We start from the raw sequence: 15,209 nt of genomic DNA, 5'->3' as shown, positions 1-15,209 counted from the left end.
CTTAACCACCCTTTATTCTGTCCTGATGGTGTGCTGCATTTATTAATATCTTTAGTACTGTTATTACAGCAATTTTCCAAGTTGATAAAACAGAGGAATTCTGTTTTCTTTATCAGGGCTGTGTCTCAGGTCCTTAGCTTATGCTGATAGACTGTTTTTAGCTGCTACCACTTATAGCTCATAAGAGCATCCCTGCAAGGGCCTCTGTCCCACATGGAAACTGATAAGAAAGAAAATGTAGATAATGTCCAATAAGTGGCTTGTCTTTTTTTATCATACATGCTCAAACTGCATCATGTTACAGAAATATGAGCAAAACAAAGACGTCAAAGAAGACAAAGACAAACAAACAAACAAGTCAATAAATTCCTTTAAATTACAATAAATCAGAAACCATAACAAATAATGCAGCATTGTGCCAAAGTCTTTAACAAAAGACATGATCAAAAAGGAAACAATGTGCATGCATCCTTTATACCTTGCCTTTATTTCATGACATGTGATAGATAACAGAAGCATTAAGATAACAGAAGCATTAATTTCTGAATCACCCTGAGGCTATGACTGAAATCAGCAAGTCATAAACTGAACAAATTTGTAATATCGAATTTATATCACAATTATATAATTTATATATAGTTTAATTAAAATATGTAAGACAAATATGAAGTTGCGTTGAATGTTTGGAAAGTGAACCTGGGATCAAGAAGATGCTTGTCTTCATTGAATATACACTCTTCTTCGGTACATCATTTTTTGTGAAATGTTTAGGCTTCATCAAAGAATAATCACAGACATCCTCTCTGTGAATCCCCTGTTTTTCCCAAGAAGCTTGGAAATTGGACTGTCAATCTAGAGTGGTGCAGGCCTAGTGTCTATGTCCAAATGATGTCTAGGGGAAATGTATCAAACCAAGAGGTCATGTAGGCCTAGGCTATAGCCTACTGTGTGTGTCTGTGTGTCTCTGTGTGTGTGTGTGTGTGTGTGTGTGTTATTAAAGAAAAGTAGACACTAGATGCAACATCACAGCAATACTCATTGAAGGAGTGTGAAGGTCATGTATAATGTTATGATGGGGTCAAAGGGTAAAGGGTGCTCACCCAGGATTCTCTATCGTAGAATCCACAGCCATCTTGGATCTGCGAGAAGGGAAATTGATGTGGTGAGTTCCATGTCTTTCTTTTATCCAAAACGTTCACGCTTTTAGGTGGAGGGACACAATTGCTACATGGTCATTCAGAGCCGTTTGTAGTCAAATTGCGAGTGATGTATAATCGGAGTGAGTGAAGTGAGTAAACATTTCTGAGCATTAGAAATAACAGTTTTGTCTGAGGTACCTGGTTAGCTTGATAGCTAGCTAGTTAGCTACTGTTAGCATGCTTACGAAGTATTGCCTCGAAGCAGGCCTTGCATTTCGAAATATCTGTTTAGTAAAAGACGATCGTAGTGTGAACTAGTGTGAACTATTTAAACTCACATTAACTTACTGCCCTAACAGCTGATGAAGAAACTTAGTTGGAGTCACGCGGACCAGTTGCATTATCCGATAGCTATCTTGCCATAGCTGCCTCGGCACTTGTCCCATCCATAGCTTGGTGTTTAGCTAGTTAGCAACGTAACTACTGTTGATCTGGGCTATCTGTTATGATGGGGTTGTGTAATGTTTTATATGAATTCGAATATAACCAGTAGTTATGTTTTTAGTTAGTGAGGCAATCAGCTTGTCAAGTTAGTCACTGCAGCTCTGTCACTTATGCTGGATTGTAATCGTGTTTGGTTTAATTTGGTATGACAGTATTTTGATGGGTCCTAAAAACAGTGGCAGCTAACGTTAGCCCACTGTCACTGGACATTTCAGCTACCTTAGCTTTGTGAGTTAGCTTAATTCCACTGAAGCCTCAACATGGTTAGATAACTTTTCTTTATTGCAGAGTACTACCTTGATGATTGTAGTGTGGTGGCTGCTTTCGTAGTTAAGTAGTTTACTAGCTTATATGGCATCTGCATTTGTAGTAGCTGCCATTTGCATGTTCACTACTTTACCTATTGTGTGTTACAAAGAGTTAGCATGTTGCATTTGCAGTCTCCGATTTGGTATCAACCCAGAGGAGTCCACGTTATTATTATGTTAAGAGTGATAATTCAGTCCTATTTTAAGTTACCATCAGTTAACTTGATCAAAGCCGGTGTAGGTGAAGGATGCCCTAACTTTAAACAAATAGTATTATTTATTATGATTACCGGCTGGTGTATACTGATGTTACAACTCATTTGTTGTTATGGCTGGTCAGACAATTGATTCAATTGAATCAATTTTAGTGTTCGCCATATTTCCATAACAAACAGATGGATTAATGCTTTCTTCAGTATACCCATGAGTAAGGAATATAGATGATGTAGCATTTAGATGCTTAGGCGAACTCCAGTTTACAATGTATCTTAATAACGGTCTCCTATAATTACCCCTCTACGGCATGAATTTTATTTATTTGTTTCAGAAAAAAATATTTTGCCCCACCTTTAGAGAGCTTGGGGGTCCCTGTTGACATATCAATCATAAAATGAATAAAATAAGATCATTGTTAATGATGGTTTGTATTACAAATAATGAACATGTTTGACCTGTAGTGGTTTTAATGAGTTATGTCAGACATTGAGTTTCACTTTTCCTCATTTCTAATGGAGTACTAGGCCCTGTAATGGAGTACTAGACCCTGTAATGGAGTACTAGGCCTCTTCTGCAGAATGAGATCAAGCTTGCAGGTTTTCTAGTGTTCCCTTCTATCTTTTTTAGTCTTGAATTACACAATCATACACAATCCATCATTTTTCATGTGATTTATAGTGCTAGTGTCACTTATTAATACATATATTTTATAAGGCATGTATTAGGCCTAATTTTATAACTTTGACTGTTATAAAATGTAAAACCTGTTCTCTGGGCTTATGTTGTGCTGTTTTTAATTTAATAATCTTTTTTTTTTTTTTTGAAGATCAATTAATAAGACCAACTGACTCAACATTGTATTACTAGGTGACAAACGGCATGTTTAGTGCTACAAGAAAGAAGTTTGGAGAGGGAGTCGATAGTGACTACCCTGATGACAGTATGTACTATGGCCAGCCATCAATGTTTCAGCATCGATCAGAAAAAGACGTAAGTACAGCTAGGCCTGTGTGTCCTTATTATTTCGTGTTCTTATAAGATCAAACATAAAAAGTAAAATATTAGGTTAGTGTTGCCTCACATTAGTTACAGTAGCTTATATATGTCAAGTATATGTATAAGTGCAGTGTTAGCGCCTGATATTCTATGGGATGACTTTTCCAGTAGGGAGAGAGTCTATTATGCTGTGGTGTAACGAACATCTCTGTTGTGTCCTCTCTAGATGCTTGCATCTCCTTCACCCTCATCATCAGGACAGTTGTCACAACTGGGTGCAAGTCTATACGGGCCCCAAAGTAAGTCAAACCTTGCACGTTATCTGTCTGAACCTCTTCAGTTAACTGGCTTTCAATTAATCCTCTGTGGATGTCTTACAGTGATTGCTACACATTGCCATCTAGTTTGCTGCTCATTAAATTTAGTCAGTTTTGTTGGTAAACTCACAGTAGTTTGTTGTCTGTTCCAGGCGCACTAGGGTTCTCTATAAGGGGCATGAGCAATAATACCCCACAACTAAATCGCAGCCTAACACAAAGCGTCCAACTACCGAGCCATATTACTCCAACAACAGGGGTTCCAACAGTGTCCCTCCATACTCCACCCTCACCTAACAGGTAAGTATTATTAGTTTATTATGGAGTTGAATGCCTTGTTGTAGGGGCTCATTCTCTTAAAGATGTTAAAAGGTTAAAAGACAAGATCCTTCTATGAAAGTGCACACAACTATCAGAATTGTTGTAGATATTGTTTATTCATAACCAGAATTTTCACCCCAAAATCCTGGTGTGGTCAACAGAGGGATCCTGCCCATGAACACCAGAAACATGATTAACCACTCGCAAGTTGGCCCTGGCCTGGGCATGAGTGGCAGGACCAACAGCATGGGTAGTTCAGGACTGGGCAGCCCCAACCGTAGCTCGCCCAGCATCATCTGCATGCCCAAGCAGCAGCCAGCACGCCAGCCATTCACCATCAACAGGTGAAGCTCACACACACACACACACACACACACACACACACACACACACACACACAATGCATGTTGGGAAAGCATGAATGACACCAAAACCTCTACATTTGCACATTGCACTATGACTATGCCTAATAGGTCAAGTCTATTGGAGTTTGTTAATGGGTTGGTCTTCTGCATGTTCTATAAAATAGTACGAGGGTAGGCCATTAATTGAAATGTATTTAATGTAGCCTATTTATGCATGCTATATGTAATAGTTTAAGAATAAGCTCAAAATGATTTGGCAAATAGTCTCTTACACACCAAATGTTTGAGAAATTAATAACTGGCTGTAAGGTATTTTTGCCTGGGACTGTTTCAGTCTGTGATTTTGAAATGTTAATTTTAGATTGAGCCCTGTTTTAAGAAACATTTCAGTCTGTAAACATACTTAATGCATGCCTTGGAAAGTGTCCAACTTGTTTTATTTAAGGAATGGTTTGACTGTTGCTGTCATTAATAGCCGATCATTTGTGTTTCCCATAGTATGTCTGGGTTTGGAATGAACAGGAACCAGGCATTTGGGATGAACAGCTCTCTATCAAGTAATATCTTCAACGGAACAGGTTAGTGTCCAAGTAGCAGAAATCTCAGACCCAATTCATGGTTCCATTACTGACTCTTCTGAGTTCAAACACATTGTGAAGGCACACATTTTTAAGAGTGAGTATGGTTAGAGAAACGTATCTGGTTGTTAAGTCATGATGCAATAACGTGCCAATAATTCTTTCTCCGGGTCCAACTGCTCCCAGCAAGTAATAAAAAAACGTTTTGTTTTTTTCCGCTATTTAAAGTTAGCCTGGCCACGCTCACTTAGTTCTCTTTCAGGGAGATACTAGCCTGGAACACCATCGTTCACTAACGTTTCCATTGGTCGGCAGATTACCTGCCCAATTAGCAACGGGAGAGGATGACGCTATAGTTTTGAAATCGAAAGTGGCTGTGGTAAACGGTAGTAGCAACGCCTGCAAACATCAAAAATTGCAGTTGGTAGAATGTGTAAATTTATTTACAGCAAAGGTAGGCACACATACATTGTTTCCTGACTGCCGATGCTGTTTATTGTCAGTTTGTAAAGTTTAGGTAAAGTAGGAAGTAACGTTTGGAATCCCTGATTAATGTCACTAGTGCAGTGCCTGTTTAAACATGTAGAAACTGTAGAAAACCCGTAGCCCAATTACATGCCCGCAGGTATGCCTGCTTTAAAAATGGGGGGAAAAACATCATTTCAGCTAAGCATTCAATAATGAATACTGAATATTATATTATAATACATTAGCCTATAATAAATGTGCAGTGAGCATAATTTAGGCATGGCTGCATGTGACATTTTTACAGATCAAAAGGACATAAGCCTAACAGCTGTTTTGAGTTAAGGCTATATGTTTATTGTTAAGCTTATTGAATAACTTCCTGATCGAGAGGACAAACCATTTTGTGGAATGATGCATTATTGTATGAAATTTGCAACAATTTGAATCCAAAGCAATCTGTAGTGACATCACGTTCTGTCTGCCACTCGTTGTCTGTAGCTGATCAGAATGACATAAGCCTACATGTAAAGCTTTGATGTAAGGCTATATGTTTAGCCTATTGAATAACTTAATGATATAGAACAGGGGTTTTCAACTGATTTGGAACCAGGGACCATCATTCTGACTAATTACTTAACACCTGGACCACCACTGAATAAAAATACTGTCCTCATGGACCACAAGTGGGCCGCAGACCACTGGTTGACAACCCCTGATATAGAAGACCATTTTGTAGAAAGATGCATCATCATATGAGATTTGCAACGATGTGACTCAAAAACAGTCTTTGGCAGCATAAGTGACATGTCGCTCTGTCTGCCACTCGTTGCTGTAACTGTGTGGCATTCTGAAACGTCCTTAAATTCAAGACCATTTGCCAATCGCTCGTTTCAATTTGGGACCTTGCAGTCGGAATTGTCGTTTGTTTATTCAAAGTCTCAAGTCCTAAGTAACCTGACCTATTCAAAGTGTCAGTGTCAGCACATCAATTTTGCATCATTTTGAATAGCCACTGCGTACCCGTGTTTGGCGTGTTGTTTCAAAATCAGCGGAATCATTTTATGCAAGGGAACTGCATATAGGGAGTTTTTATTGTTGAGTTCAGACACGATAACCATCCAAACATCTTGCATCTTGACCCACACTGTGCCCTGATTCAGTGCTGCCAAAACTCCACTTACCCCCTCTGTCTCTGGTCCTGCGTTGCGCTGTGCTGTGTGAGAGAGGGAGTAGCTACAGTAGAGTGGAGAAAGACAATGTGTGCTTCTTTTACTGATATTTTTAACAATATCTTTTGCATTAATTATTCAATTATTATTGGCTCTGCACTTACTCATGCCTGTAGCACCAGGCTAATTCAGAGTAGCGATAAGAAAATTGGCATTCTACTACTCACTTGCTCCCTCAACCTTACAAAATCCTATTTTTCGTGGAGGCCTGGAAGACGTTACCCTTGATTATATGATATGGCTGCACAGCTACACTAATTACTCTCTTTTTTACCTTCACTAAAACGCAGATGATTGGTAAAACCGGTTTGCCGCGCTAGTAAACGTTTGTGGACGAAAAAGCTGTTGGACCTATTACCAGTTACTATTAACAAAGCTAAAGAGACAACGTTTAAATTGTGTAACACAGTTTTTTTTTTTTATGTTTCTCATTCTGTGACAGATGGGAGTGAAAATGTGACGGGACTAGATCTTTCAGACTTCCCAGCTTTGGCAGACAGAACTCGGAGGGAAGGAGGTGGCAATCCTACTCCATTGCACAACCCACTGGCGGGGAGAGCCCCCTATGGTACGCATACATGGATGTGTAATGTTTACATTTAGTATGTGCATTTTTTTTATTGATTTTAATGGTGATTGTATAGATATCTGATTACACATGGTCTCTTTTGGCTTTAGTTGGGATGGTCACTAAACCATCAAATGAACAGTCTCAGGATTTCTCCATCCACAATGAGGACTTCCCTGCACTTCCTGGGCCTAATTATAAGGATCCCACATTAACCAGTGATGACAGCAAATCAGTAAGTTATACTGTACCTGTATATAAAAGCACCCTAAAAGCAAATGTGTTGTCCAGGTGACAAGTGATGTTTGTCACCTGGACTACAAATTGGCCTTTATACCAAACTCTTTTTCTGTTCGAAAACGTATTAATTAGCAAGCGAACATAGTATTGACAAACCATCATGAAATTAACCACCACACTTTCTCATCATAATCACCTATAATGAGAGAATTTAGAATTAATTAACATCAGTGTTTCCCATACATTGGCTTATTTGTGGCGGCCCACCACAATATCAACAGTGACCACCACACAATGATTTTCCATGTTGTACTGTTTAAATTGTATGGAATTCGTTCTTTGAAGCGCTATGTACACCTTTGCGCAGCCTCTCCTTGTCTCTCAACAAACCTACATTCACATTTAAAGAAAACATTAACAATCCTGCAATTGTTGGCATAAAAATCGACTGGCTAAATTGTGCTTAAATCTGCATCGCTGCAGCCACGCTGTGCTAATTTGTTAAAAACTGTTGCTTTCAAGTTAATTCTGTAAACCTACCACCACAAATAGAATTGAATTCTGTGGGAAACACTTAACATAATGTGAACACAAAAGCAATGGTTACAAAAATGGACCTTTGTATACACTATCTGTCAAGTTTAGACACACCTTTAGACACATTCATGTATGGCTCTTTCTTTTACTTTTTATTTTTGCATTGTAGAACAAAACAAAAAACTCACTAAACTAAATAACACAGATGGGGTCATGTTTCATGAATCAGATTCTTTGTTTACCTTCATGACTGCTTGGTCCACCATTGGCATCATCATAAGCAGATTCATGAGATGGTCATCAACAATGCTTCTGCTTTGTTCACTACATAACCCTACCTGTGCTATTTTATAGCTTTGAGTTTTGACTTCTACAATGAAAAAATAGTGAGGAAAAAGAAAGACCCATAAATGAGTAGGTCTGTCCAAACTTTTGACTGGTAGTGTACATACATTGCTGCTCTTGTTCACACACTCTGGCAGCATTTGTAAAAACGTGTACCATTCTTTTAGAAGACATATTTATTTGTAATTATTTATTTATTGGTAGGGATTAAAGGTATCACAGCATAGATGTAGTATTAATTGCTACCTAAGGTTTGCTATGCATTGGAGCTTGAATGTTTTTCCTCATTTTTGTAAGTGGCTTTGCATAAAAGTGGCTGCTAAATGAGAAAGTGTAAATGTAAATGGGACATCATTGGCACAGAAATTACTTTTTCTAAGAACCGAAACATGCTGCATGTTTATGTGCAAGTCCCTCCTTATTGTGGAAACAGTCACCCCACTTGCTTGCCTGTATTTTAGCTTGAGGATTTTTCTTTGCATCCCGACCAATTTTTTTGACAGTTGAAGCTGAAATCTTTGTTTATTCATGTAGCGAAGTGCTCTCCCTAGCAGTCACCTCACTGGCCTCAAACCCAGACGAACCAAACCTGCAGCTTGAGCGCATCCAGGCTTGTTGATGTGGCAGTCGGAGCGCATACTCAACCATACTGACTGCACTCCGTCACACTACCTTCCCCTTTGTGAACCGTGCCCATGCGCACACTGGCATCTCATACACCCACCAGCCATACTTCTCTCATCCCAGGGTGCCCCCTACACTAGTCCCGCATCTCTGGGGTTCCTCACACAAGGGAAGTCGTGTGGGATGTTGCAGGATATCAGCACTCATGGAATCCCTGTCGTCCAATCCGATACTAATAAATATTTAGATTGGACCTAACTTTTGTATAGTATCACTTATTTTTTTTTTTTATTATCATGCTTGATTTCCATTTTAGCTTTCATTTGATGTGAAACAAGCCATGTCTATTTCTCAAAGTTAATTTACAGTACATTTTGTATGGTCACAGATGGTGGATTTCTTTTTTTTATGCTCAAGGGTGACAAAGTGGCTTTGATGCCTTTGATCAACAGCAACTACTGGTTTTCAGGATGGTGATATACAGGGTTCCCACGGGTCATGGAATTTCTGGAATATCATGGAAATTTGATAAAGTCTATTCCAGGCATGGAAAGTTAGGGAATTTTTTCATTTGTGGGGCAGTCATGGAATATCTTGGAATAATATATTGTTAGCAGTTTAATATGTACTTAACAAAATGCATTAATGCAAATATATTATATATTTCCAGGTAGAATTTATGTATATCTGGTAATTAGCTTAACTGCTACTATAATCTTAAGTGGTTGTGCACTTGCAAATTTGCACTGAAGCATAGCACAACTGTGTTACACCAAAGATGATGCTTATACTCTGCATTAAAACTGCATTGCACAGAGATCACACTTGCAGAAGAACTAGAATTGCAAGGTGCGTGTAAATGCAATTCATGTGCATGCATGTGAATGAGCAAGGCTTCGCACATCAACTTTGACCAGGGCATCGCCCTCCCTCCCTCTCAACAGCCCTGGGTTCCATATATGAACCAGGCTTAAAACACTTTTGATATACTTAACAAGTATTTCATTTAGGATTAATAGTGTCCCTGAGCCATGTTATGCATAACATATTGTTTGTGATTAATGACAGTGAGTCTAACATGCCCTTTTTTCCGTTGAACAGAATCTAAACTCATCAGGCAAGAACAGTTCTAGTGTGGATGGTCCCAAGTTCCCTGGTGATAAGGCATCATCAACACAGAACAACAACCAGCAAAAGAAAGGAATTCAGGTTTTACCTGATGGTGAGCTGTTGTCTAGTAAACCATTAAAACAAGAGTACATTCTAGTAGGTAGTATTAAAAAGTTGTATGCTTGTGTAACATAGCTGGTAGAGAAAGGTGTTTAGAACACCAAAGTCGCAAGTTACATGTCAATGTATCCGACATATTGATTAAATGTACAGTATATTTTTACCACTATAAATATTGAAAATGTCATGAGTAAATTCCCTGGTCATGTAGTGTAGCTGTAGCTGTAGTAGTGATATGATAGACAGGGAATAATACAGATAACGCTAACCATAGATGGACAGCTAATTTTTTTTTTTTATCTGTCACTACTATGATTCTTAGGCAAGGTGACCAACATTCCCTCTGGGATGGTAACAGACCAGTTTGGCATGATTGGACTGTTGACCTTCATCCGGGCAGCCGAGACAGACCCTGGGATGGTTCATTTGGCACTAGGAAGTGACCTAACAACACTAGGACTCAATCTCAATTCACCTGAGTAAGATTTATTTTTGATATATATGCACCACCTCCTCATAATGGCCATAATTACACTGATCTTTACACTGCTTCTGCTGCCTTGGCTAAGTTGGCTATTGTACTTGACCAATCAATATGTAAGTATGTCAGTCATGGTTTCTATGTCCAGGGAAAAGACCCTACCCTGAAGTAGAAGCTAAAATAGTTATAGGAACTGCAGTCAGAGGAACTATTATCGCCCCCAGTTCCATGCAGTGCGAATGCGCAGAAAATGCCTTAGGGGAAGGCCCAGGAGAATTTTTTTGGCCTGGGGAGAGGGCCGAGGAAAATTATTTTTTCCTGATCCATGATATTTTTTTTCCCTGATCAATGATCCGTTTTCGATATTTTAAAAGGTTTGTAGGCCAAAACATGATTCACGTCTCTTTGACAGAGTGGGCGAGTCCAAAAAGTCGCAACCCTACCTGAATCTCCCACAACCCCCCTCGTAAGCTTGTCACCCGCGGTTATGAGTCATAAACGAAATATTTTAATGATATTCGGGTTATTTGTGGGCGGGTCAGTTAAAATTAATTAAATATATATTTTCTACAAATAGGCCTACTTAAAATATCACAAGAAGGCTAGCATCAATACAGTAAAATAAGCGGGTCGGACGGGTATAATTTTGTCCTAATTAATATTAGAGAATATTAGAGCAAATAGAGTTGCGGTCGGGTTGATTAAAATATCGGGCGACTGCGGGCCGCTTGTGACCAAACCCGCGCAACACTGGTGTGTAGCCTACCCGTGTGTGTGTGTATGTGTGCTTATGACATTTGCTGGCCGTTTTAACCATTTTTCGACCAGTTTTATTTGATTCACGTATGGGGGAGGGCCTAGGAGAATTTTTTTGAGCCGGGAGGAGACCCCTGGAAAAAAAAAATTGACCAGGGGGGAGGGCCAGGCAGAACATTTTTAACCCGATCGTCTGGTGACCGGCCCTCCCTCCCCGCTATATCGTACAGTCCCTTAGCCTGTTGTTTTCTATGCAATGCTTCTAAGTTAACCGGTTGTTTTTTCAAAGGTCATAGGTTACTTATTTTTATGCAATGAAATATTTCTGTATTTATTTTGCAAATACAGTAACATGTCACCATAACCAGAGTCTCCTTTGACAGAAATCTGTACCCCAAGTTTGCCTCTCCTTGGGCCTCGGCACCGTGTCGACCACAGGACATTGGTAAGAGCCGATCCTATCTACTCTGAGCCATGGGAGGCTTCACATTTATCAACTTATTCAACATAAATTATTTCATGTCATGTCAAACCCGTTCAACTTTTTTATTTTTATTTTTAAGACTTTCATGTCCCTTCAGAGTACTTGACCAACATCCACATAAGGGATAAGGTATGTGTCCAATAGTATTTGCTTGTTATTTGGTAAACCTATTTGTTTTTAAATGGCTATGTGTAGTTTACATTACTTTACATTCTGTTGCTACTGTATTTCTAGGTCATTTTGAACGTTTTAAACTAAAAACACAGTCACACATAGCAGAATCAGTGAACAGCGTTTCCTCATGATTATGGAGTTATGCATGTTAGGTTATTTTCAGTTTAAAGTGAATATGCTGAATACAGACATGCCTAAAATCACAGGGAATATTTCTAATTCACTCTGTTTCTACTCCAATAGCTGGCTGCCATAAAGTTGGCTCGTTATGGCGAAGATCTTCTTTTCTACCTGTATTACATGAATGGAGGAGATCTCTTGCAACTCCTAGCAGCAGTAGAGCTGTAAGTATAGTTTTGTTCCAAATGTTCACAAGTTGCCAGGGGTGCAATGCACCGATCCAATATCAGATATCAGTATAATACTGGTTCAAATAGCTGGATTGGGATCAGTGACACTGGAGCCAATTCATGGGCCCAATCTATTAAATTGAATTTGCATCTGCACTACTTTTGCTAAAAGGAGAGATAACATTGCATGGAGGGAGCTAAAAATATTTTAAATAAACAGTTCTATGTCTAATTGTTATGGTTATTTAGTCTTAACACTAATAAAATGCTGGTATCAAATAGGTACTTGGAATCAGTTGACCCAAAGTCGGGACTGGAAAAGTCAGATTGGTCCACCATCATAAAAAAGTAAAAAGAAAACAGTATATCATGGTACAAATCGTGGTCTGAGCTTACACTTCCCAATAAAAATAAGCTTACTATGTACTAACTGCATATTTTAAATGAAATTGGAACTGGTTCACCATATTGGATATGCATTAATAGAATATGTCAAGACCAGCTGTATAAGAATGGACACCTCGGCCTTAGTTTACGAGACAAACATACAACATAAACAGGCATTTGGTTGTTTCCACACAAAGCGTGGCATTTATCAATCTGGACATGAGTAGAGGGTATAATGAAAGTCTAAACTCATGTGCACACGTTTTTAATTTGGCATGGGCTTGCGGTATTAAATCTGGCACAGTATTGTAGAGTAGGAGAATAGTTAGTTGGGCAGTTTCTTATTTTTTGGAATCCATCTGATTCCAAACCTGTTTACTCAGTAGATAAAGGCTAAAGATTAGCAATTCTATTCAAAGTATAGAATTTCAAAGTAGCCTCCATTACTGCTCATCATCAATCTATGCAAACATTCCAACTGATATGTGATCAGTTATGTACACCAGACTTTGTTGCCAGTCAGCTCATTTCTGCTTAAAAACAGTATTGCTCACAGATCATTTTTGGTATTGTTTGGCCTTCTGTGCTTAAAGTTTCAATAGGGACTGGAGGTACCATAAGGAGGAGCGGGTTTGGATCACAAGGGCCCCAGGCATGGAGCCCACACTGAAGACCAACACTTATGAGAGGGGGACTTATTACTTCTTTGACTGTCTTAACTGGAGGAAGGTAGCTAAGGTAAAGCCAATGACTTTGCTTTTCTTCCCCAACACTCTTTTCCCCAGGCAGTGCATAGAGATAGGTTGCCTAGAAAACTGATCTCTGGACTGTAGAGTCCAACTGTGCCATGTCTTCTAATCTTTGTTGGCAAAGATGGCAATGACAACAATAAATGATCACAATTGTTTGTTGTCAAGATAATTAAGACACTATGTTAATTAGTCACTTATTAAAAACTGAAAGATCAAAGTAGTTTGTTGTATGAGCATTTCTGACAATTTTCCCCAGTATTCAAAGTGCAGTGTATTCACATGCACGATTCTGCAGATATGATCATATAATAAGTTGTTTGGATTACTCAGTTTACTGGTTTGTGTGTTGTGTTATGACTCATACAGTAGATAGTAGAGATATTTGAAACATTGCAGTTAACAACGTACAAACATTTAGAAATGGTAATAAACCTCATAGTATCACATAAAGCAGTTATTCACAATGTTTGCCATTCAAAGACTTTGAATCAAATACAAAATGTCTTTTTGTGTAAAAAAAAATTATCCATCAAATAAATGTCATAATCAAGACATTGATTAATAGATAAGTTAGAAACAATGCCTTACATTTGACATGGGTTTGTACTCAAAATCCACTTACAGCGATTACATCCTTGTAGACCTTTGACATTCTAGTTCTAGTCTGCCAAAATGTCCCCCAGTGCTTCCTGAAGCACAACCCACAGGTTGAATTGGCTTGATGGGTACTTCATTGGATCTTCCAGTCAGACTGCTAAGTGGTTCTTGTGACTGCCTGTTTCAGACTAAATATCAGCTGACTGATTCTACACTAAATACTTCATCTTCAGATGCACAGACATTACTGTGAAACACTTTTATTGTAATTACTTTGGCTTTTGAGTGAATATTGTAGACAATATTGATATTCTGTTTTTAAAAATCCGCCATTTACAGCTACACAAAAGGGGATATACATGTCATGTAGTAGTGTATATGATCCGATAAAACTGTCAAAATGTTTTTGTGGCTTGAAATTTAGTGTGTGAATTTGAGTAATGATCATGTTTACAGTATAAATGTCTATCTCCCAGGAATTTCACCTTGAGTATGACAAGCTAGAGGAACGGCCACATGTTCCAACAACCTTTAACTACAACCCAGCACAGCAGGCCTTCTGAAGCTGCCCTGCTGCTGAGATGGCGAGTGTAAGCAGAGGGGCGGCCCGCTCAAAGACCACTGCTGCTCAGTGCTTCTGGTTGTAAAGTCCACACCAAACCTGGTAAAGGACTGGGAAGGGCATGGCTGGACTGGATTACCACCAAAGGGGAGAAAGGCCCTGCCTCACCACCTCCATGCTACTCTCCAGCATCCCATTCATTCAGTTTTTAATCCCCCATCCCCATGTTGACTTCTCATTTCATTTCAGCAGGGTCTGTGTTTTGTTTACGCCTCAAGCCAGATGACCATCTGACTCAAGGCACAAGAAATGACCGTATAGCACATGCCTAAGTGACGGAACAAAAGCGGTATGCTTTAGTTTTTCAAAGCGTACAGAACTGAAATCAGCAGCACGGAGAAGTACAGCAATTACAACATTGTCAAAACCGATGGGTTAGAAGACATGCAGTGTTCATTGTTGCTCTACTTTATAATAAAGGAACACGAAAGTTGTCCTTTTTTTACGTGGGAAAATGTTCAGTTCTCTCTTTCATCTTTACTTCTTCCTGACCTATTAGTGTGACACATTCCCACAACTCAGCAGTATGGTCCCAGAAGCACTCTGTGGAGGAACTTGATCTGAAAGGCTACTCAGCCCACCTCAAGTCATTACAAACCAGAGACCGTTTAAGTGACCGTT

General features: G+C 39.0%; 1 protein-coding gene across 3 annotated transcripts; it reads left to right on the top strand.

The window, feature by feature from the left end:
* Positions 1-1,081: 1,081 nt before the first annotated feature.
* On the top strand, positions 1,082-14,747 carry cnot2 (CCR4-NOT transcription complex, subunit 2). 3 transcript variants are annotated; one of them, XM_048257689.1, is made up of 15 exons: positions 1,082-1,162; positions 3,035-3,157; positions 3,390-3,462; positions 3,633-3,780; positions 3,963-4,145; positions 4,665-4,744; positions 6,884-7,009; positions 7,120-7,244; positions 9,857-9,977; positions 10,308-10,464; positions 11,606-11,667; positions 11,786-11,835; positions 12,124-12,224; positions 13,211-13,355; positions 14,443-14,747. In XM_048257689.1, exons 2-15 carry the CDS (start codon positions 3,047-3,049, stop codon positions 14,527-14,529), a joined length of 1,569 nt encoding a protein of 522 aa, XP_048113646.1. In that variant the 5' UTR covers positions 1,082-1,162; positions 3,035-3,046; the 3' UTR covers positions 14,530-14,747. The 3 variants fall into 3 exon arrangements, with proteins under 3 accessions (XP_048113646.1, XP_048113645.1, XP_048113644.1); XM_048257688.1 differs by lacking the exon at positions 1,082-1,162 and adding an exon at positions 1,189-1,288; XM_048257687.1 differs by lacking the exon at positions 1,082-1,162 and adding an exon at positions 2,249-2,763.
* The last annotated feature ends 462 nt before the right edge of the window (positions 14,748-15,209 follow it).

This window comes from Alosa alosa, chromosome 11 (genome assembly GCF_017589495.1).
Source record: "Alosa alosa isolate M-15738 ecotype Scorff River chromosome 11, AALO_Geno_1.1, whole genome shotgun sequence".
Taxonomy (NCBI): domain Eukaryota; kingdom Metazoa; phylum Chordata; class Actinopteri; order Clupeiformes; family Clupeidae; genus Alosa; species Alosa alosa.
The sequence above is the reverse complement of the archived record's forward strand: the minus strand, read 5'-3'. Positions and strand labels throughout refer to the sequence as shown.

Bases quoted from the DNA above. Each gene is read 5' to 3' on its own strand.
- cnot2 (XM_048257687.1), top strand. The intron at 4,146-4,664 runs GTGAAGCTCACA...TGTTTCCCATAG, and splicing joins CAGCCATTCACCATCAACAG to TATGTCTGGGTTTGGAATGA. The intron at 12,225-13,210 runs GTAAGTATAGTT...CTGTGCTTAAAG, and splicing joins CTCCTAGCAGCAGTAGAGCT to TTTCAATAGGGACTGGAGGT.